Source organism: Strigops habroptila, chromosome 8 (assembly GCF_004027225.2).
Source record: "Strigops habroptila isolate Jane chromosome 8, bStrHab1.2.pri, whole genome shotgun sequence".
Lineage (NCBI taxonomy): Eukaryota > Metazoa > Chordata > Aves > Psittaciformes > Psittacidae > Strigops > Strigops habroptila.
In genome coordinates, this window is record NC_044284.2 from 36,837,474 (window position 1) to 36,861,380 (window position 23,907).

The 23,907-nt window shown below is 41.7% G+C and overlaps 1 protein-coding gene across 11 annotated transcripts in view; it reads left to right on the forward strand.

Annotated features, from left to right (window-relative positions):
• LPP (LIM domain containing preferred translocation partner in lipoma) overlaps positions 1–23,907 on the forward strand; it is a 344,655-nt gene that overhangs the window by 204,103 nt on the left and 116,645 nt on the right. For 9 of the 11 annotated variants that reach the window (XM_030495193.1, XM_030495189.1, XM_030495194.1 and 6 more), the window contains one exon: positions 11,013–11,687. In XM_030495193.1, coding sequence (XP_030351053.1) covers positions 11,013–11,687 — 675 coding nt within the window. The remainder of the gene's footprint in view (positions 1–11,012; positions 11,688–23,907) is intronic. The other 2 variants (XM_030495196.1, XM_030495197.1) reach the window with 2 other exon arrangements.

Here is a 23,907-nt window from a genome sequence, read left to right on the forward strand (position 1 = left end):
CCTCGAGTTCAGGTCTGAAACTTAATTTGACCTGTGACAAACAAGAATGAAAGCCACGAAACTCTGTTTTGGATCCAAAATTCCTTGCAGTTTTTTGGGCGTCCACTGCTGAGTGTTGGAGAGCGTTGAGCCCTTGTTAGAATGTTGTTGAATCCAAGCTGCTCAGAAGGACTAAATTAATACTCCCTAGTCCCAGGGTTTTTAGCATTTAGCGCTCCTGCCCCAGGGTTAGAAAGTCACTGTTTCAAATTCTGAAGTTAAAAATGTCAAAATCAGTTAGGCTATAAACCACAGTAGCCATCAGTATGCATTTATACATCCACCACAAGGAAGGAAGTGAGGAGAGAGGGAGGATATGTCTGCTTGTTTTGAATTAACATGCTTGGTTTTAATTCCTAATGCAAAAGTGTTTGTGGATGGGTGCACAGGTCAAGGTGCACAGCTGGCTTGAGAACTGGACTGGTCCATGCTGCTGCTGTTACGTGCCGAGCTGAGCGCCTGGAGGTGCCAAGGTTTAGTCCGATGCAGGTTATATTTAGCCTAGATTATAAATTTCATTTGCTTTCATTCAGGTTGCAGCAGTATGAGTTGCCAATATCTCCTTACATGTTGAGTTTTAAGCAAAGCTAGATGATTATTACCTGGAGCAGGTTAGATCTGTAGCATTTGTTACAGTTTGCATAGAAACCCTCCGCTGTATTCCCAGGGGGGAGAAAAACCCTCCAAATTCAGAGACAGTAGTAGGCCAAATCTTGATCTGCAACAGCCAGAGTGTTTGGAGTAAATCTGCTGGAGTTAACACATGTGCTGATGCTGGCACCAGTATCACTGAGATCAGAATCTGGCTTGATATAAGGCACTTTTTAAAAAACATAATTCAGGTAGCAAGAAGTATTGAAGAATATTCTGTGACTGTGATAACCTTAACCTAATCAGATGGATGTTTGGTCTAAGAACAGTGTAAGTGAGGAAAATTATAAGTCATAAGTTAATCGGTCTCATTAGGTCATTCTTGATGACCTATTCGGCAATATCAGTCATTAAAAACACAGCCTATGCATTCTGGTTAAGAATGAAGAGAAGATATTTTTGTTCTTTGGTTTTTTTGTGTGCTATTTTTATATTAAAGCTTAAAATGGCTATTTGTGGTTTTGTTTCCTTCAAGGCATATTTATGAAAACTGGATTAATTTATAATGCCATTTGCAACAGAACATGCCTGGGGAGGCATTGAATTTGACATTGCTTTACATAGGCTTTTTAGAGCAATACTGTTATGATTCTAAATTTTTATCAATGTGTCTTTTGAGTAAATACTTTATTAACCATACATTTAGTATAATTATATGTTCTCTGTGAAGAGAGGAAAATAGTGAGGAAACTGATTATTCTGAATTAATAGTTTAATTTAAAAATACTCTTTCTGTATTGTTTTATACTTGAATATTTCTGTGGTACAGATGGCATTTTTTCTTGTGCCATGATTTAACATGCTTTCTTTTGCTTTCCTGACTTGTTACAGTACTATCCTGGTGTTTGGACAAGACATGTTGCAGTGGGTATATTCTATGTATCTTTGTGTATGTGTTTATATACCTATATAATAATTTTTAAAAGCCACAGCAGGTGAAAGAAAACCTTTCCAATCAGATTTCTCAACATCATGCTTGGAGTCTGCGATATTGTGGAAAGACTAAGGTATTTTGGGCAGCAGTGATAACCCAGGCAGACGGGTAAATGAGGGAATGTTCCACTCCATTTCCCAGAAGGAGCCATCTGGGAAAACAGTTAAATTTGACCTGTCGTTGGAGCTCGTCAGCCTTTGGGAAAGGTGCACATTGGACCTAATAGGAAAATAACCTCTCTGTCACATCTGCCTGTCTTTTATGGGTTTTTTTGGTTGAGCTTTTATTTTTTTGGTGAGGCTGTATGGTTTTTCTCTGCTGCTAACCACTCAAGTTACTAACTTGAATCATTTTGGAGCCCACTAAAAATATTGGCAGATGACGGTGGGTTCTGGACCTCAAGTGAACCATAAGAAAGCAGATGTTGTATGAACACGGAATTGTTCACTGATGCTTCTGCTCTTCTGTATGACTATTTGCACAGGCTTTAAAATGTGGGGAAAAGAAGAATAAAAACACATGGCTTTCACAGGAAATAGAGACAATACTAACATTTGAAAATGTTTATGCCCTCTGGAAGAATAATTTTTTAAATCTGGTTTAATAGAGTTTTGGAATTTGGAAAGATAAATAGGTTATAAATGCAAGCAATGCAGCAAATAATTGGAATCGTAAACAAATTACAAGTAACACAAAGTAAACCAAGTAGTGTCTGAGTGCATATGTATTTCATATTATTTTATTTGTGCATATGCACACTCTTTTTATGTTCTCTAGAATTAATAAAGGAAGAAAGCCTGCATACTCTATAAACACTCTAAAACTCCTTTGCAATTTGGTAGGAAATGAGAAGCTTTTATAGAGTTTTTGGACTGTTCTTTAAATCCGTTGTTCAGCACACAATAGAAAATGATCACTTTTCCTTGTAAGTAGCAAAAGACTTCTCCGGAAGACTCCATGAATACGTGTATTTTGTCCTGTCACTCACAGGTGCACATCCCTTCCCCTCACACATCTTCCATTATACCTTTTAAATCTATTTTTTTATAATCGTGATACACCTCCATGGATAGCGGCACAATCTGCGTAACCCTCTAACCTGCCCATATTTATCATGCACGTGAGCTCCTTTTCTATTGCAAATAGCAATTTATAAAAGGAAGAAAAAAATGTTTTTAAGTCTGTGGACAGTGTAATTATGATACTTTAAGCCTCACTAGCTTAGTAATAGCAAAAGTCATAAAAATACTTGGCTTACCCAATGTTCTTATTTATAGGTGTAGTGGGGGCTTCCCCATTGTCAGACAGGGCAACATTTTGCCTAAATTAAGCAAGGAGACTTGTTCAGCCTGTTAGAAGGGCCCAGGTTGCTGAATGGAAATGCTTTGGACATTCTTGTGTTGCTAAGCCTTAGAGAAGGTGATCCTTAAGGAGCTCAGTTTTGCTGCTCCATGCACATAATGACTTGTTTTCACACGGTTCCGCTCTACCCTTTCTGTGGTCTTCTGTTCCAGGACTGTATTCAATAGTTCTGTGTTTTGATGTGACCAAAGGGCTGTGGTGCACAGCTCCTCACATAATTTATTGCTAGAGTTGATGTGCCACTGATTCAGCTAGTGCAAGGGGCTGCCATTGCATGTTTCTGAGGTCCAGACTGGTGCAAATTTGTCATTTTAGTGATGAGACTGGGAAATTACAGAAATATCCCAAGATGAATTGGGATTAAATGTCAGAAAACATTTAGCTTCTCATGACTGGCATCTTCTGTAGATTTTTGACAGATACTTCTTGTGCTGATATCCAATATTCTTGTAGATGAAGTTGCTATGGCATTTGAACTGGTCAAGTGGAATTGCTTAAACAGGAGAATTTTAATCATAACTGGCCCTTTCAATGAATTAAGCTAAAATGATGGCCTTTGACTGTCCAACAGAGCTAGAAGTACTTAGGTAAATTGTTTGCACATCTTTTAAAACTGGTCTCTCACATAATCCTCCTCATAAATACGAGATGATCACTAAACAGAAAGGGAAAAATGAATAAAAAAGTTCATAGTAGTCATCGTAGTGGTAGTATTGGGGTAAACAAATAAAAAAGTAAATACGAAACTGAGAAGGAAAAGCAAAATTCTTCCCTGGCATAACACTATTGTGTTTTGGAGACCAAACTTTTCAGGTATGTTCAGGCTCTTTGGAATTAATGGAGTGTTGGAAAGTGGGAACCCAGATTGCCTAAAACACTTGACATCCATACTGAATGCTGAACCAAAGTGTGTGTCTATAACTGCATGCATCATTTCTGAAAGGAAAAGTTTTCCATGATAAAATGTTGGAGGTCAAGTTTTTATCACCTTTTCTTTTGTGCACCACCTTCTCTCTTGTGTTTCAAGCTGGGCCATCACAAGGAGTACAAAAGAGGTTGTGAACAGAAACATTAACAACTGTGTTGACTCCTTTTCCACCTGTGGTAGCAGCTGAAAAACAGATCAAAGCTCAGAAGCAGTTGTGTTCTTGTAACGCTTTGTGGCATCTGTAAGGTATTCTCTTCATCTGAGAACCAGAGATGAACACTTTATTAGATTTCTTCTCTTCTTTTGGTATAATGCCTAGGAGCAATCCGTTTGAATACCTTGATAGCTTCTGGTGATCAAGCCAACAAGCTGAATGCCATATAAACACGTCTGGGAAGTATGACTGCTGATCCATGCGTAGCCCATGCCTCTGTGACACTCACTTGTCAGCTGTAAACTAGAAAAGAGAGAATGATGAAACTGTAAAGAAAAGCTTCATCTGATTATAAGCATGTTTTGGCTGAGGGTTTTAAGGCTTTGGAGCTGACTTCAAAATTTTGGACCAGATTCTAAGGGCATTTTGACACCTAAAGAAATTTGTGTTTGCAACTGAGCTGTGTGCCCCGCTTAGCAGCAGTGCAAAGTGAACTGATGTGTCCTCAGTGTATTTGGCCTACTATCTGGACATTATAATAAAGCCCATAAAATCCTGAGTATTGAAAATGCATCAGGTATGCTGAACAGGAGAAGTGCATCTGCCCAGAATCTCTGGACATTCAGTAATGCAGCTGGAGCTCTACAAAGACTCCAGGCATCTGCAAGTCCCAAATGAAAGGCTAGATTTCTCTTTTTCACCTAGATGTTATTTCAGACTGAAAAAGAGGATATGTTTCAGGGGAACCTGGCCATACATTATCACTAGGAAGGCAGCTTGTTCAAATACAGAATTTGAAGTCAGCAGGAGTTAGATGTGTTTGCACATCAGGAAACTGTAAAATGCCTGTTTACATTTTCAGGTAACTAAAGGCCCAAGTTTCAAAGCAGAGTATTTGATTCTTCTCTGAGGTTATCCTTCCCAAATTGAGGGGGAGCTAGGATCTCAGGTAGGAAGCAGGCTCAGCCCAGCTGCTGCTCTTGGCAAGGCAGCAGCTCCAGTTCCAGAGGGAGTCGCTGTTCAGCACACAGGTGGAAAAGAAGGTGGGAAAGGGCAGCCCACCCATGTCATCCCCCCTTCATTTGTGAGAAGTGCATTTGCAGCCCAGCCCCTGGGTTTTGCGTTGGCTGCATGGTGTGGCAGGGTCCTGATTGATCATCTGAGCTACTGGCACTCAGAAATCTCCCTGGTGCACAGCACTAGCTGAGCTTGAGTGGCAGTGCACTTAATGCAGGGAAAAGATATCTGCGCTTCTTACAGTCACATCAAAATTACCTGCTTATTGTGGAATTTGTCTCCACTAACTTGTGCTGTCTAAATATTCAGTGACTTCTCTTGGCTGTTTTTATGCTTCTTTTACAGTCAGTGGAGTGAAGTAGATTCCTCCAGTGGATGATTCATCTTGCCTATTTTAGGCTTCAATATTAGAATGGGATAAATGACCCTGTGGAGATGTCTGTCACAGAGAGAGCTTTAAGCACCTCCAGCTAGCCAAGGTGAATGCCAATCCACTGTGTTAGGAGAAGCCAAGTTAATTTTCCACCTTTCCCTACCTTTCCCACCCAGGCTTCCAACCACCACCACCACTGAATGATACTTAAAAGATTTCAGCTGGCACATGCCTGAGCTGGCCCTGTGTTTCAGTCCGGCTTGTGTTGGTGGACCATGCAGAAGAGTGGCCAAGTTATGAAGGGAGATGCTGCACTGCACGGTAAACTGGCAGCTCCCTGAGAATGCTGCACCCTGCATTTAGCCCGCCAATAGTTGCCAGTTTTCTGCCTTTTGAGGAAGTTGTTTCGTTCCAATCCTGAGGTAAATAGTGACCAAAATGCTTGAAAAAGGCAGCCACATCTAGAGCCATGGTTCTTAATCTATGCTCTGCACACCCTGACGGTCCATGGATCACTCCTAAGGTAACAAAGAAGAATTCAGTGAAAGGTAACTTAAAAACCCATGTTTATTGTCAGTAGATAAACACTCTCCATAAAGGAGCTTGTCTCTCCTGGAAAATGGTTGGGGGCTCCCGAGCATAAAGGTTGAAAACCACTGAGTTGGAGTAATGTATCTTTATATGTGATAATTTGACAGCTAAAGGGCTAAAGCTATTCAACTATACCTTTATGAAAAATGCCTGGAGAATTGAATAGAATGTGATAAACTTCATGTTGGCATTTTTGATCCAGTCTCTGAAACTGAATAACTGAAGGGATTCTATTGAAAATACTCTACAAATGCAAAAAATAAAAGGAGAATGAAGTAATTTTCATAAGGGTTCCAGCTGATCATATAGAATCATGCTCCTGCTGTAGATTATAGTTATTGTGTACTTTTTTTTTTAAGATTTAACCCTGACAAAAGGTATAAAATTATAGGCTAATTTCGGTAGAAGAACAGCTTTAATCCCTAGTACTTGTGTGATAACTTTTTAGTTGTATACACTGAATTTAATTTAAGATCTTATAAATCATTTCTACAGAATGGAGAATCATACAGTCAGGATTTTGGGTTTTCTCACCCAGGGTAGCTTTGAATCCAGACACTCAGCTTTGACAGTCAGATCCCTAGGAGAGCACAGGTTTATCACAACACCATAGACTTCTCATACAAGAAACTCTTGCAAATGTTTATAATCTTCCAATGCAAGTAAAAAGGCAGGGCAGGAGTTACCAAGCAAAATGATTCCCCTCATAGTTACACATGGTAACTTTTTTTAGGAGAATTCTTTTGGGGTTTTTTTCCTCCCACATTGATCAAGTTTTACTTGATTTTGTCAGTATTAGTTCACCTTTATTTGAACTGCTGGGTAATTCATTTGTAGAAGAGGCAGTACATTTAGGTACTTCCATCTGTGTTTAAACAAGGCTCTTGTGCTTTCCCCATTAAAAAAAAAAAAAAAGATTTTGTATTACAATGCTTGTGGTAGGTCAGGTTCTGAATTTAACTCCTTCCTTCTCTAGTTTCTCTTAACAACTCTGCATTATCAGCACCTGGGGTTTCTAGTTTACTCTCTTTGCAAATATGAATTTGCAAGAAGGGGTTGATGGTAAGTAGCGTGGTTCTAATTTACACTTGTGAAGTGTGTCAGACAGTTTCATGTAGTGCACGGTGAGCAGAGGAAAGCCTGTCTGCCTCTGAAAACAGCCCTTATAGTGTGTCAGAGAGTGTGTTTGGCTGCAATAGTCACTTGCAAATGCAATGCAGTTTTGAAATGAGCTGTCCAGGAGCTGCTGGAGGAAGGAACGAATGCCTGTACTCCTATGAAGCCACTCTTTGTCTTTCTCTTTTTAATTTCTCCTATTTCTACTTGGTTTTATACTTCTGGACTATCATTGTGATGTGCTTTTGGATGAGTCTACTTCATTACACTAGTGCAAGTTCTGTGGACTCATTTGGGTGAAACATCTGTGACAGTCATCTGTTTTGCTAGGACTGTACCCAGTGATACAGGTAGCCCTTCCCAGCTTTCTCTTCATTACTGCCTCTCTATCTACCAGGCATCTTTATAGCCTCAACCATCCCTCCTATCCTCCTAGTGCCTTCCAGACAGCTGTTGAAATCACTCTTCCCTGTGGTATCTGAGTACCCTTTTCTCAACCTTTCGCACATGCCTGTCCTCAGAGGAGGAGTCTTGTCCATAGTTCATGTGCGTTTATAAAGTCTTTCATTAATCCATTAATAATCTAGAGGTTTAAGCCTGGGGTGATATTTGAGTACATGGCAGGACCTACAGAAGGCTGGACTGTGGCCATCCTTCTCTCTTGCAGGCAAAAGGGCAGAGGATTTATGGTGATACCTCACCTGTGCCCTTGGTCAGGAGCTACAGCCAATTTGTGTCCCCATAAATCATAAGTGCTCCAGTAGTGTCAAATTCCCTCTAACCTGTCCCATTTCTCTACTACACCACGTTAACTAGCCTTACACGCTCTTCCTCCCCTTAAAGCCCAGCTTTCATCACACTCTTGCCCAGCACCCTCAGAGGAATTCAGAATGAGTCACGAAGGGTGCCTCTGGGGACTCCTACTGATGCAAACTTCCTCCTCCTCAAGGCAGCCTGTGGTTTGAATGCCACAGTGCCACCGGTACTTGTTAGCTTGAGCCTTTGCTGTGAAGTTGATGGCAAAGCTTGGTCTCTGGCCCAGGCAGTCGCAGCTTGCTCTTCCTTCACTGGTGCAGGAGGGGAGACTTTCAGCTCATTCTCTTTGTAGTGTCAATTAAGGGAGCTGCTCAGAGCCTTTCAGAGTGCCAGTCAGTAGGCAGGCATTTTTTTAAAAAAGGAGTTATCATTCATGCTTAAGGTGTGTTCCAGTCCAGGCAGGAGGCTGGCATCAACACATTAAGTGACGTGATTTCCATCACAACAGCTTTACTAGTGGTCTGTCAGCTGCTTCCACAGTCTGCGTTCAGAAACATAAGATGTGATAAATAGGGCTCGTTTATGTTGTTTTGGTTTGGACTTTCCCTCTCACCCCCAATAGCCCATTGTCTTTAAAACATTATCTATCTTCTCCCTCTTCACATGGAAAAGAAAAGTGCTTTTCTGGTGGTAATTACACAGTGCCGCATTGTGGACCTTTCATCCCATTACAGTAAGTGGACAAACTACTGTCATTTACAGGAATGAAATAGGTGAGGAAATGGGAAAGTTTCTAGCACTCCCAGGCATAAATGCCAAGCTGACATGTGAGAATAATTCTGACAGAAAGCAAATCTTCTTGCTAGCAATGAGTGCTGCTGCAGTTTTGCACGGACACAGGACTATTTCCTGCTCCTCACCAGGTGTTTCAGAAATAGAAAAATAAGGCAGTATTAATGGAGGGCTACAGACCTTTAACCTGTCTCTGCCCTTGCAGTTCAACTGAGACACACTTCAGCTCTTCCTTGCTCTCAGTTTCAAAATCTCTTCAGTCTGTCCATATACTGCCTTGTCATGGATCTGTTGGCAAGGTCAGGGTTTGAACACATTGAGATGTTTTTTCTCCAGCAAAAGTTTGCTGCCTTATTGTTCCCCACCTCAGTATGCGCACCTTTTACATCTCTCAAAACAGATTGATGCTCTTATTTGCCTGATTTTTTTTTTCTCATTTATAGTGACTCTTTGTGGAAGGTTTACTCTCATGGAAGGTTTGCCCTGAAGGTGTAATTGCAGGGGTAAGGTCTCTAACAATGCATCAGCAAAAATGTATTTGCACATATTGGTGGGAAGAGCTGCCAGATGGGTGGTAGAGCTTCTTTATGCGTTTGCTAGACTTGCTTGTGGGCTGTGGATTAGAAGTTAGAGTGACTTGCACTTACCTCCCTTTTCTTCGTATGTGGTGGTTGCCAAATGGTTGGGGGTGTCTGCCTTTATCCTACCTTCTATGGAAGGTGAGTTTGGTACCCTTGGAGGCCCAGAGAAATGGGTGGTTGAAGTTCCTCTCCAGCCACTGGTCTGGGTTGGTTTGGCAGCAATTTATTGCCGCCACCTGCTGACCAGGCAGAGGATTTCTCTGGCCCTGGTACAGCTTGTAATTGGGGGTGTCCCTATGAGCCTTCATCGCTCTCTTCCCTGTCCAGCGATCCCAGCAAGAGGGCAATGGGGATGTAGGGGGAGGTCAGGGTACTTGCGTAAAGCAGGAACACTTGGGAACAGATACAAGATCGGTCATTTAGGGAAAGGTGGCACGTGCCTTAGTATGAACACAACCATTGGTGAGGGCTGAGTTGATCTGACTTTGGGCTGCTGTGAACTTGTAGATTATCAAGCAGATCATGAGTGAGATCAAGCCCAGGAATTTTAGATGATAGATAACCTCATATAACTATGGCACTAAGTGCAACAGCAAAGAAATACTGTCAAACTGTCTTCACTTTAATGCATCTCTGTATAGGAAGGTAGGAAATTCAGGTACTCTTTCAGAAAAAGGAAAATAGAGAAGCAATAAATTTTACCTAATCCTAAACTTCAGAAATTCAAGTTTGCTCTTGTTTGGTTTACTGAATAGACTTAAGGGTGATCTTCAGTGTTCTTCAGGAACTATTTCATATTGTTAACTCTTTAACAAAGATGTCCTTTCACACTTTTTTTGGAGGTGGATTGTAAGTAAGAGGCAAGACAGACAAACAAGTACATTAGACAGAAGGATGTACGATGCCTATTAGGACAGTGTCACTGTACTAAATCTTCATTTGGTGGCCAAATCACAGGAAGTGCTGGCACTTGTTGTTAGCCTCTTCTCCGGCTGGTGTGCCTGGGGTGCTGGTACAGGGTTACATAGCTGCTGTCGTGGGACCTGACCTCTGAAGCTCTCAGGAATCCTGACCCACTTTCTGCCCTTTAATGAGCCATGTGTAACATTTGCCTTCTCTGGGGTCACTTCAGGCTTTCAACCAGCAGTGCTTAGAGCAGGAACAGGAACACCTCCATATTTTGCTTTGATCTATGTTAGCTCTTAAGTCTTGGGAGCTGCTTTTAGGCCATCCCAGTCTGCTGCCTCCTGCATTGTTAAAGAAGCTCTGGTATTGAGGGCAGTACCCTACAAGTGCTCTAGAGACCCAAGGATTTTCGTGTCCCCATAGAGACTGTAATCTCATTTTCTCTCTTTTTCAAAATACTCTCATTTTCACAGGAATGGGTGGGTTTTCCTCTAATTATTCTCCAGCGAGTCTCCCTTTTTGTTGCATTTAGTTTGTTTGTTTGGAGGAGGAGGAGAAAACTCCAAGGAGAAATGAAATGCTGTGCATGGCAGTTCTGCTCAGCTGCCGCGGTGCTGTCCCTGTTCTGTCAGAGGAGGGAAAGGTTCCTATTACCATTTTATAACGTGCGGCCTCAGGTACATTCCTGCTTTCCTAAGCAGTTTGGGTTGCTGCGCAGATGTTAGTGTAAAACCCCATTTCCACTTAACTCCTCACTGCTCGACCTGACGCCCCTCTTGCTGATGCTGTGGCTCTCTTTTCTTGCTCCCTAGGGCTCCGGGACCTCGAGCAGCTCCGCTGCCGCCCCCCCATCTGTGTCCACCCCTGTCACTGGCCACAAGCGGATGATCATCCCCAACCAGCCTCCCCTCACGGCTACCAAGAAGTCCACTGCCAAGGGCCTGGGGCAGCCAGCGCCCATCCCAGTCACTCCTGTTGGCACCCTGAAACCACAACCAGTGCCGGCCTCCTATGCCACAGCCTCTACCCCCAGCCGCCCAGCCTTCAATGTCCAGGTGAGGACAGCACAGCCCAGCCCGCACTACCAGCCGCCCGGCCCGCAGCCCGTGCACTATGGCAGCCTGGGGCCCAGCCAGTCCTATGCTCCCCCGCCAACCCGCCTGCCCAGCAGCCCGCAGTATGGCACTCCGCAGCCCCACGGGCCCGACTATGGCTATACCCCACCGCCTGCCCGGTCCTCGGAGCCTGCCTATGGCTATGCACCTCTGCAGGGTCGCTACCAGGACCCCTACTATGGGGGGTACGGGGGGAGGAACGGCTCCGAAGCGCCCTATGTGCCACAGAGCTCCTGGAAGGCTGAGCCAGCGTATCCTGCTAGTAACACCGCGGGCCAGGCTCCTCCTGGGCTCTACCAGCCACCCGGCACGAAGAAGACCTACATCACTGACCCCGTGCTGGCCCCACAGCCGCCTGCGCTGCAGCAAAAGGTAGGAGATGTGGTGTTCACCAGACTTCCTGGAGGAGTGGAGCGCCGCAGGGATGAACATGCCCTGGGACCCTCCCTGAAAGGCAGCATGGAGGGGTTCAATGGTGCCTGCAAGGGCTTGGGACAGGTCTCTCTCTGCATGGCTTCTTAAGAGCTGGAAATAGGGAACTCTTGTCTGCTTTGAAAAAAGGCTTTTGTGGGGACTTAGAAACACCGTCAGCCTTGAAGGGTGAGACGGCATCACGTGCGGAGGCGCGGCATCACCCGGCGGGCAGGTGGGAGGTTTCATCCCTCTGACATGCTGTTACCAGGAGAGTTCACTGGCCATACCTCCGTATGGCATAGTTACACTTGGATCTTTCCTTCCGGGCATTCCCAAGATCAAATGAGAGGTTGGGAGCTCCACGTGCTTGTGGACACTTCTGTTCATCAGACAAATCCTTCCTCTTCTTAGGCAGATAGGAAGTACACAGGAGGCTGGTTTTGATTGTGGTTCAGAGCGATTGCAGAGGTTGACCTCTAGTGTGTTGCTGTTCAAAAATCACTTATCACTGAAACCACATGGAAATGAGTTCCCACAGAGCTCAGCTCTGATTTTCCTCTCAGGTAATGATACGCCGGGGTGGCCTCCATCCACTTGAACCAGCGCGTGATCCTCATAAAGCAAAGCCAATTTGAAATAGAAAGCTAAATTGGTCTACCTGATTTCTCTGCCCAAACTGATGCTGGCTGGCTTTTGTCACTTCTGTCGCTTCTTTTTCGTCGCTAACATGGCTCTGGGGACACACAGTGCTTTAGCTTTGTGGGGTCCTCATAGTGTATGATGAGCTTAGGCTCCACTGAAGGGTGAGGACAAGCCAAGCCCAGGCACGAAGGCAGTGAACCCATCACTGCCCAGCCCACCCTGGCTCATCTCAGCACGTCCCTGCTCTTCAGCTTGTGGGTGCTCACAGGGAAGGGGGAAAAAGCTTCTGACACATAGCAGAAAGTCTGTCCTTTTGGCATTTCCTTCACTAGCAGCACACAGACTGTTTTCCCTGACTTCCAGATTTCCTGACAGTGGGAACTTTTGCAGGCAAAGACGTTTCTTCAGGCAGTTTAGAGAGGGCAGTAAATTACAGAAGTCCTTGAAATATTATCTACTAGCAGCTAAGAAGCTGCTTTTTATTTTTTCTTCTCCTTCCTTACCAAGAAGCTAGGAGTGGGAAGAGAAGTAATAAACTCTCAGCTCTGCAGGTACTTGGTATAGAGCTTAGACTGGAAAGTAGGGAAAGGTAAAAAATCTGCACGTAACCTTAACTGGTGTAAATTGTTGTGGTTCCAGTGGAGTTACTGTGAGGAAATGCTGAGGTACAGCAGATCCATATTTAGACTTTTATAGATATAAGTAGGCTTATATAGATAAAAAATTTAAAAACTTTAGTTCACTCAGCATCTCTATGGAAACACAAATCATCTCGAACCACAAACAGCAAAAGCCTGTTAGTCTCATTTGCATTACAAAGCTGGAAGGACAATTTAATTTAGCTCAAGTTTGGGGTTTCATGTATGCATATATATTTTTTTTTATATATATATATTTGTATGTGTGCACGTGGCATTTGCAAATACCATGCAGAAGTGCTTCATATATATCTCTATAAAAATAATTTCAGTTTTTCTGCAAAACAGACTCCCTTTCATTCCTTTCCAGCCTGCTAAATATCTGCATTATTACCTATTTTGCTTTTGAACTTACAACTCTTCTCTAACATACTGCTGGCAGACTTGGCTTAATTGCTGCTTTGTAACATATATAGTTTAATTGGTGAAGAATTGAAGGTGATCTTAACAGGAGATGCTTGATAATAGAACACTGTATGCTTTGCTAGTGAAGCAGTGTTGTCCAGTTTTACTGCATGCTCTTTTCTTTTGCAGAATAATTCATTCATAAAATTAACATTTGGAAATACTTTATTTAAAGGGGAAAAAAAGGAAATTGATGTTAGAACCAGATACCTGATAGGGAGAACTGTCACTGTAATTTGATTTGTTGGCTACAATGTGCATTTTAACATGTTTCCTACATACTGTCTTCTGCATTTTGTTGTGTTTTGCCTTTTCAAGGTTGGTTTGAGGCCTTTCAGTTAAGGAAATTGACTTGAGAAGCCAGGGTAAGAAGGTGGCATTAATGCATATCACGTAAAATGCAAGACCTTTAGGAGTCTTTCTCCTTGCAAGGGAATGATCTCAAAATATAAAACAATTTCTAAAGGTGTTCAGAAAAGTGCATTCTTAATCTTGAATGCACTTTGTGTGCAAAATGCTAAGGATGTTGTAACAAATCCATCTCAGATTAGAAGTTCATGGTCCTTAATTCTAATACATACCATGATCCATCACTGTGAGAGGTAAAATTTTTCATTAGATTTGTTCAGGGCTTTTAAAGGGTAAAAAAAAAAAAAAAAAAAAAAAAAAAAAATTTCTGTTTTGCATTTTGGCTAGGAATTGGTTCGCGGTACTGTGGCTCTGTGTTTTTTGCTGCTTACTAATCATATTGAAGTCGCTGCTGATCCAAAATAAATCTGGATCGGTATGGGAACAACAAATAATCTGTACTGGTTCTTAAAGCTCACTGAGAACAATGAGTTTTACTCATACACAGTGCTGTGTTGTATTCTGGTCTTGGGCCAGTTATGGAAGTGAGAGTCATGCATGTGAAACGTCTGTGCATTTTAGCCTTTTGTGTCACCCTGTCTAGCATTAATGCCCAAGACCTAGTTAGGAAATGGACCGGTCGAGTGCATGTCCTTATTTAAACCTTCGTGTGCCTCAAGGTCGTTCCTGACCTAACACCTCAGGAGCTGTCTCCTCTGGGTGGTAGGTGGAGGGGATTTCTGTAGGAGCAGCAGCAGAGTTGTCATGAGACCATCACAGAAACATGTGACACAACTGGGTGCTCTCATACTTCTTGCCAGCGATGCTGTGCCGGCTCAGACCAAGTCAAAATCTGAAGCCTCTCCCTTAACTTCTCCCGTCCCAAAGGCCAGAGAGCATAAGACCAGGGTGACTTATTAGGTACACTGATTTCTGGCACCAAGATGTCCACAGTAGGAAAAACAAAACGGCAAAGCCGGTTTCTGATATGGAGAATTTCTGCATGTTTGTGGTGGTGGCCACTCATGATTAGCAAACCTCAACCTCTGCATTGTTTCAGTGCTGCTGGAGGTGGTGTTTCTTTGCAGCCTGCTTCCACCAGCATCAACATGGTCTCATGAAACTTGCAATGCACAAAAGGGGACTGTGACAGCTTACTTTTTTCTCATTTTACACAGCTTTTGTCAGTTTTTCCACTGATTTAATACCTGTGATGGAGACATTCTCTTGGAAGTTTCATCTTTGCCTCAGAAACATCTGCTCACCAGTGTCCTTTGCTATGACTGATGCACTTCTCTTGTACTGGTTTAATAATTTTTACAGTCCACCATCAGTCACATAAAGTAGATACCTTCGGCACTTGTGTTTGAACTGAGACTAATGCTCTTGCTGTTTGCTGTTAATCTAGTGACTGTTCTCTGTAGATGAATAAATGCAATCTGCCAGATTCCCTCCTGTTGTCACAGGGATATATTCTTTCTTAGTGTTGCTTTTTGCTTGTGGAGAAAGGCAGGCAACTTGCTGTGCGTTGTCTGTCTCCCCTTGTGTGTATTCTCCCCCAAAATCTCCTATGTCCCACCAAGTGTCCTCTTCCCAAAAGTCATGTATGGAAGATTTCCACTGTATGGGATTCAGAGACTGTGTAAAATGATGGTTGAAGTTGGTTTTCTATCAGTGTGAGACAGTAGCTTCCCATACTTTTAAAATGCTAAAATAAAGCAAACCCAAGTAAAAGGAAAAAGGCTTATTTGAAATATTCTACTTTGGCATTTAATGAATTAAAAAAGACAGAAAGCTAATGTAAAATGAAATAAAGGTGAAATTCCAAGATTCAGAGTTGAATTTGCGATTTCAACGTGACATTTCAAAATTTCCAGATGAATATGCAGTTCCTTTCTACCCTGAGAATAGCAACAAATGTCAAAATGTTGACATTCTTCACAAAACAGTAATTCCAAGTTCCAACCAGCACTAGCTGTATATCAGCTGCTGACTCTGTCGTTGCTTCTGGGTGGATTAAATTAAATGCTGTTGCTTCTGTTAAAGCAAGGAGAAGGGGAAGAAGGCAAGTAGTAGTGTCTAACAATGAGATGAGAAGCTCAGAGTTAGGACTTGGTAGTACTCTGTGGCATTGAGAATAGTGTTTTCCTTGTCAAGGTATTATAAATCTTTGCATCAAAATCTTTAGATTTCTTCAGGATTTTCAGGTGAAAAGTTGCTGCGAAGAGGTGCAAAGAGGTGTTTTCAGAATGGCATGCTTATCTTGGCTGCAGGAATCTGACACAATCTGGTTTATACCCTAAACTTTTGAAAGAGCCCAATTTTTGGCTTATAGTGCGTTTAGCGTTTTCATTTCAAAACTTTACTGTTTGTTCTTTATATTATATTTTTATTATTTCAGTACTCCATATACTAGCAGGAACCAGCTGAAGACAGAACAATTAATCAGATTTGTCTCTTAGGAATCATATATTTGAGTTGCTTTCCTGAAATAGAGAAACAGCAAGTTGCCAAACAATTACCTTGAAGTTAAAGATAATAGGGAGCCTACAGTTGCAGGAGTAAGTCAGGTCAGCATATACTGAGAAACCAACTTAAATATATGGCTTCAGGCTGCAGCTTTTGCAGCTTTAGCCTTTGGTCAACCACAATGGGTTAGTAATATAACAGGAATAATTGAGAAAGAGGCTTTTGGCATAATACCTGGATGTTCTTTCTTGCTCCTTCTTAAAATAAGCTGAGGACAATGCCTCCATACATGGTAAGGCATGGGGCAACCTTGAAGTTAATTAAGGGCTCTGTTTCTGTGCTGTTTAACTCTTGATAACCAAGTGTCTACCTTGGCAGATACTGCCAGATCATGTCACAAATGAGGATTTTGTATCTGAGGCCATAAAATGTAGTCAGCATATATTTACCTATAGGTGGGAAGAACATCTGATGGGGAGGCTGTCTGGATTTCGAGCAATGGTGCTTGTCTGAACCCTGGGGCCAGCTAACCTCAGGTCTCTAATGGACAGTCTCATCTGTAGCACAGTGAGGCAAGGATGGTTGGCCTTACTACTGGTTTACAGCTTTCAGTGCAAAAAGCAGCACCTATAGAAGTCATTGACAATTCAAAGGCATACTCTGGCTATTGTGTGTGATGGTGCTGCTGATTACTGGAGGAGCTGTTTCCTTCCCTTTTAAAATACAGTAGAGTCCAACCACATTGTAATTCTTCCAAAGCCAAGGCACCAGAGCATGTGGTGAAGCTGTTCTACCAGATAACCTCTGTGTTATTGTCAAGTTTATTGCAATGAGGCCAGGACACGAAAGGATAGGGAAACTTGCTGAAGCTTAGGCAAGTTTCATTAGGAGAGCTGGGGAGAATAAGGAGGCATGAAGCATCTTGGTGTCACTGGATGGCTCCTATGTTTAAGGTGAGAAAGGCTCTGGCTGCCCAGTTGGTGTGAAACTCTTTGTGCTTATGACCCAATGGTAATGCCAATGTTAAGATAAGGAACTCCTCACATCATGGTGATGTGGTATTTTGGTCATGTAATTTGGAGTGGATCATCCTATGTTTGAGGAGTTTTCCCACTGACCTCTGTGAAACATATTTGTGGTCTTAATCCGGTTCTTAATGGCACATGTACACATATTATAGTAATAGTTCTTTACTAAAGCACCACTTTGAGTAGGGACCTGTGCACAATTTACAAGATGACTCATTTCTCCATTGGTAGGTGTGGTTGTCTACAACTAGACTCTTGAGCCTAGTACTTCATTGAGCAGACAAGTTAGAAAACTATCATGGTGCATAGTGAGCAGTGCAAGCCATGTGGGATCCCACCTAAAATAAATATTCAGTTATAAAGAGTCAAAAGTAGTCTATAATAGCTGCTGATATAGCATTTTTTTCCTCCAAGAGTAATGGTAAGAAATAGTTGGCGATATATAGTTACATTTACTGATTGTAAATGTTCTGGCACTAAACTAAGTTAGGCCACCACATAATGGTCTTCCTGATAAGATTTACCTCTGAGTAACTATAAAGAAACACAATATAGTAAATTAAATAGTAGCCTTTGGGGGGGGGGGGAGGGAAAAAAGTTCAAAAAACAAGGAGCTTTCCTATCGCAAGCTGAAAGAACTCCTGCAAGGCAAACAGAATCTACAATTATACTGACAGTTTTGTTCTTAAATGAAAATAATAGTGAATTATAAAGCTATAAAATTGTTTTCACAACAATATTTTGTCTTTACAACTCATACTATTTCACTTAGTAGCTGCCTGGCTCCAGAGCAAGTTACATAACATGGTATTATGAATATGGTGCCTCAACTTTTTGTCTAGGGAATTAATTTAAGGGCTCTAAACTTTCCAATCACATTTTCTTCTTTGTTCCAGATGCAGTGTATTCTGTCTGCCGGAAAAAATATCAGATGAACTGTGTGTTTCTTGTAGCAGAGTAGTATTCATATGCCTCTTTATCCACACTAAAAGGGCAGTGACTTAGTTTTATATGTATCCTCAAAATAGTCCAGATTGAAATGTGCTGTCTAAAGTCAGCTGCATAAACCAAATTAGAATAGCGGAGCTGCTATGTGTTAGCTGATCAATCTAGCATTAGCAAGGATTTTCCATGGTGTAGTTTAGCACCAGGATAGACAGATGAATTATTATTACTGACAGATTCACTCATCCCCCCCAATTAAATCTTTTTCTAAACAAACAAACAAAATTTCCTCAAATGAATTGGCAGTAACTTAAACTGACGTGTTAGGATTACTTTAGTCACCAGTACAATGGAGCCACACCTGAGCTATAATACAACAGATTAGCTGTAATAATTTTCATCTAGTTACTGCAAAGACTCTATTTTACCAATACCCGAAGGATATTTTTTCCAGGGGCTTCCTCCAGCTTTGTGAGAGCTGATCACTCATTAAATATATCACCTTCTTTTCTGTTGTTGCTGTGAGAGAGCTTGAAGTGAAAACTCATTTTTATTTTCCGGGAAAATAGAAAAATTGGCAAAGTGGCCAAGGAAGCTCCTGCTGTGTATATGCCACTGATGGATTCCTTCTAGGCTGTCACCAGGAAGCCCAGTGGATTTTATTTTTCAGTTTAAGTTGGAGGACAGAAGAAATCTACGTGAAGTGTCCTGCAACATTTGTACTCTTGTAAACCTCAGTTTCATGAGTATCTTGCAGACTTAAAGTTCCAGGTGAGTATCATGTTCCCCTGGTCTGATGAGCAGCATCGAAGAGGTGCCCTGCACTGCCTTCCCCAGTTTGTATTAGAAAAGGGCTCTTCTTTTATCTTTGTCCCATCAAAGTCTTTTCTCCCTCCTGTTAAACAACACTTAGTTTGTGACCTCTCTTCCCCCAGGCTGCATCCCAAGAAACTGCTTTAGAAACACATCAACTCTTGCATGGCCTCACTTGAATATTTCAGTTAAAACTTCCTCCTGAACCCATTTCATTCACTGCATTTCCCTTAATCTAGATTTTTCACAATTTCTACGTGTTTCCGCATCATTTTCCCTGAGGGTGCTTGTCCCGGCTTAAGCATAAAATTGGGGGTTTTGCTGCCGTTGAATTTCCAGATCACTGAGCAAGTGGTGGATGGGTCTTTCTAGTAGATTTTAAGTACAAAGAAGTATCACACCTGTATTGCAGGCAAATGTGGCCCTGTAAGAGAACAGAGGGTGCTGGAAATGCATGTGCTTGTGTTTGTTTCTTTGTGAGATTGTGAACTAATAATTATGTCCAAATATAGTTTTCAAATCTGAATTGAGCTTCCCACCCTCCTTTCTTTACCCTTTCACCATCAGGTCGCCTTCTGGTGAATAAATACAGCATGGCAATTAAAACCATATGTGTAATTAAAAGAGATTCAGCATAAATTCAAACAGCATGAAGACAAGAAAGGTAAAAGGATAAAGACAACTGGAAGCTCATTTCTATGTGACCTGCTTTTGAATAAACAACATTATATTCCACAGTCAATTATCCAAAAAGTACAATGTGTTCTGTTGCCAAAAAAAGGTTGTCAGATAGAAGTGGTTAGTCAAAAGGACACATGCACTGGAGTGAACATTAGTCTATTGTACTCAGTATAATATTATACAAACAGGGCTGGTTTGTTGCTGGCTTTTCATTTCTGCTTTTTTTTTTTTTAATTTTTCACCACAGATGAGATTGTGCAGCATTTTAATATTATTTCATGAACATCTAATTGCAGGCTTCAGCAAGAGGTGCAGGCATTGCTAGGGAAATCAAATAAGGTATGCTCTGTGCAGCCCAATAATAAGGCTTCCAATACAAAAGTGGAAAAACAAGTCATTAGTTACAACCATCGAACGGAAGAGGTCTAATGGGAGCCACAGGATAAACATTCCATTTTATTATGTCTTCGTTATATGTTTTGCAAGACTCTGTGTTATAAATTAAAATTGCTTTTTGCAGCAGTGGCTGTAAAAAGTTCCAAATCTGTGAACATACCTATTATTTTTATTTATATCACAGCAGGCTGCTAGCAAAAATAACTTTTTTTTTTCCTCCTGTTTGTTAGTTAAAAGATGAAAAATGCATACAAATGCATATCTGCAGGCAGCACTCAAAAATCCCCCCTCCCCTTTTTTTTAAATCAAAATGACATCAATTTAAAGCAGGAGAGGACACAAACATCTCAGATAAAATTAACTTCTTCACCATTACACAAATTGTTAGGGTCTGGTGTTTTGTTTAGAAATTTAAATTAATGCTAGCTAAAGCATCTAGACTATGTACTTTGAGAGATGAGACAGAGTTTATGCTTGAGACCATGTTGCTGACAAAGCAGAAGACTTTCCAGGGCTCTTCTCCACTTGAACTGGCAGTCTTGAAGACCCTGATTACCAGCAGAAAATGCAGTGTTAGAACAGGATTTTCCCATGCTGTCTCTTGCTATCTGAGCCGGCAGGAGACATGCTGCTGTGTGAGGGAATGTGTTCAACCTCTGACTCTTTTCTGAACCTTCCAGCAAAACAATTAATTTGTTTATTTTTTTAATTTAGCTTTTGGAAGTCACTGCCCCAAGGTAACAGCCAGAGCAAGAGATTTGTGGAATGGAGATTTGTGGTGGTTGGAAACATCTGTTTCTCCTTTTAAAAAGAATACAAAGGACACGCAGTCGTAAACCCTTCTGCTTCCATTTAGGAGTTAACTGGGACTGTAAGCAGCTGCTTCTCTCGAGGACAGGCTATCCTGTACAGTAGATTGGTGGCTTTCACCTTGCAAATCCCAAGCGTCAGCAAATTACTACTGAGCTGTACTTCCCCCTGATCTATGAAAGCCTGTTGTCAAAAGCTTAAATTCATTATGTGGGGGCCTGCAGGTCCAACGGAGGAAAAAAAAAAGTTATGCAAATTAAAAAGGCAGGAAACCACTGCCCTAGGGACTTTCCTACTCTTTCACATTAGTATTCCCCGTGGGCCATTGAGGTGATAAGCCAAGGTGGTCTCACTGGGGCTGGGAATTCCTGCTGTAGGTGGGGACAAGGTTCATAAGCATCTTTCTCCTGGAACTGGGCAGAAAGAGCCTCCAGGCAGGGAGTCATGGCACATCGCTGGGATGGATCAGATCAAAGCAAAAAGTGATACATGCTTCTGAGTCTGCACAATGCTACTGCTGCTGCTCCCTGGTTATCACTGTTATAATTTTGCTAGTGCTACTTAATAATTGTTCTAAATAGAAGACAACGCACAGAAATCAATACCTTGGGACCTAATTGTTTTTCTATCATTGGGAAATTAAAAAAAAAAAAAAGTGTGTTTAGTGCTGAGGGACCTGTTTTAGAGTAGAAACCTGAATTTTTTCTACACAAGCTGACTTCCTGCAAACTTTGCCTCCCACTGTGCTGACAGTTGCTGAGAAATTATTTTATTTCCCATTTTAGATGTTGGACAGTGACTCAGTATGCCCTGGAAATGCTATCATTCTAGCCATTTTCTCATGTGGTAGCTCAGCTTAATGTCAGAGAAATGGGTAGTTATGAGTCCAGACACCATAACGTCGGACTTAAGTTCTAAAAATAAATGTTTGGTTAACTTTTAGTTGTCAACAACTTTTCTATTGCCCCACATTCTAGAAAATGGAATAAGTGGCCTCATGAAATTCCAGGCACTGTCTGTGGTCAACAGAAGTATCTACAGAAGATTAAATATGCTGGTAATACAGATAAAAGCTATGGCCACACTTACCCTATAGTATGTACTCCCTACTGTATAGAAGTTTGGGAGCAGAAGAGTTAACTGTTTACTAAGAAGAGCAAGTGAGCAAGTGTGGGTCTAGATAGGCCTTGCTAGCATGCCTGATTTCTCAAATGTCTCCTTTCTGGCTCTAGGCTAGGTAGTTTAACCTTTTTCCCTCTTACTTTCCTCTGTAAAACAGGTATAATGTTTGCCTCCTGTATCACAGAGGGGGTTTTGAGACTTGATTGTCTGCAAAGTAGTTTTAAAGTCTATAAATGCAAAGTATTATTCCTATTTTCTATGTGAAAGGCAATTGAAATCATGGGCAGAGCCTCTCACAGCAGGCACAGCGGTTATTTGCAATGAAGGATATTTCTGCACCTTTGTATGGAAATGAAGAAAAGACCTCTCTTAAATCTGTGGCTATTAAAAACAGTTAACTTTTAGCATTTATGTAGTGTTTTATATTTTCAGAGCCCTCTTATGAATCTTAACTGAATTCTTCACAAAGCTTCTTAAAGGTGTATGGTAATATCCTGCTTTTATGGTCATTTCCTCATATTCACAGATGGAGAAAGTAACTCAGCCGGAATCACATGGATAGCAGCCACATGGCTTTCTCCTCCATCGGTCTGTGTCTTGATGCAGTAACAAAGGAGAGCTAGGTATCTGTGCTGAGGAGATAAAAAGGTTGCCTCAGAGGTGAAGGATGAATTAATTAACCAAGTCATATGGTTTTACGGATGAGTTAGCTTTAGGACAGTGAAGTATATACCTACTAGCCTTGAGGAACAAAGCACCATTCTGACCTTGTCTGGATCTGAGCACTTTGGTGGGATTTAGGATGAATGTGGCCCACCCTCTCATCTGCTGAGTGTGTGCTTAGAGCTGGAATACCCAGTGCCTTGCCATGGTGTAAGTCCCTGTTTTGTTGCAAAGTATGTGGAAAGGACAGTGAGATCAGGCATGACTACTAGCATCCTGGATTTTTCTGTTACTGAAGCATCTGCATGTTTTATGGTGAACCAGATGCAAACAATGTGGGAAATGAGGAAGAGGATAAATGTTGTTGCTCAGTGTTCAGGATTGTTCAACCAGTTTCCTTTGGTGTTCAATCTGGGATGGCTCATCAGACATTTGGTGGCCATGTTATGCTCCATTTGGCTTTAGAAGGCTGTAAAACAAATTTATGAAAGGAACTGGTTTGCAGCTGGAGCCAGGCTATCTCTGTACAGTAATCCCAGCTGTTGCAAGTTTATGAGACAAGAAGCCAGGAATGGAAACACGCAAACATCCCAAAGAGCTGCAACAGATGATACAACACGACATACATGAAACCTGTATACAGAATATGTATAGAATAATATTTTAGCAGTGTGTTTGATCTAAGCTATGAAGGCACTTAAATTGTAACATACATGTCACCATTTTGTGGTATGTATATTGGACCAAAGTGATGTTGGTGTAACTGTATTAACTTTGGAGCAACTATGTTGACTTAGTAACAGCTGGGAGTATAGATCAGAGACCAACTGTGTTTGTCATCTGGGGTTCTCAAGCTACAGCTAGGAGACTGAGTAAATTACAGAGTAGCCTCTTCTGTTCTGTTACTCCCTGCCTGCTTAAAACAATTACACACTGAACCTAATTCTAGTGTTACAGTGACTTTATGGTTAGCTCTATGGGAGGGGACACATTGTACTTGCTGGTGTGTAGGTGAGCTTGGACTAGTGTATACTAGCCTTAACCTTTTTGATACTTTCTTTCATGAGGCATTGATTCTGAGCAAGCAGATTTTACTTCCCATGTAATAGGTATCCATGTGTGGGTTCTTGTAAAGCAGCAGGAAGAGCAATGCAGTAA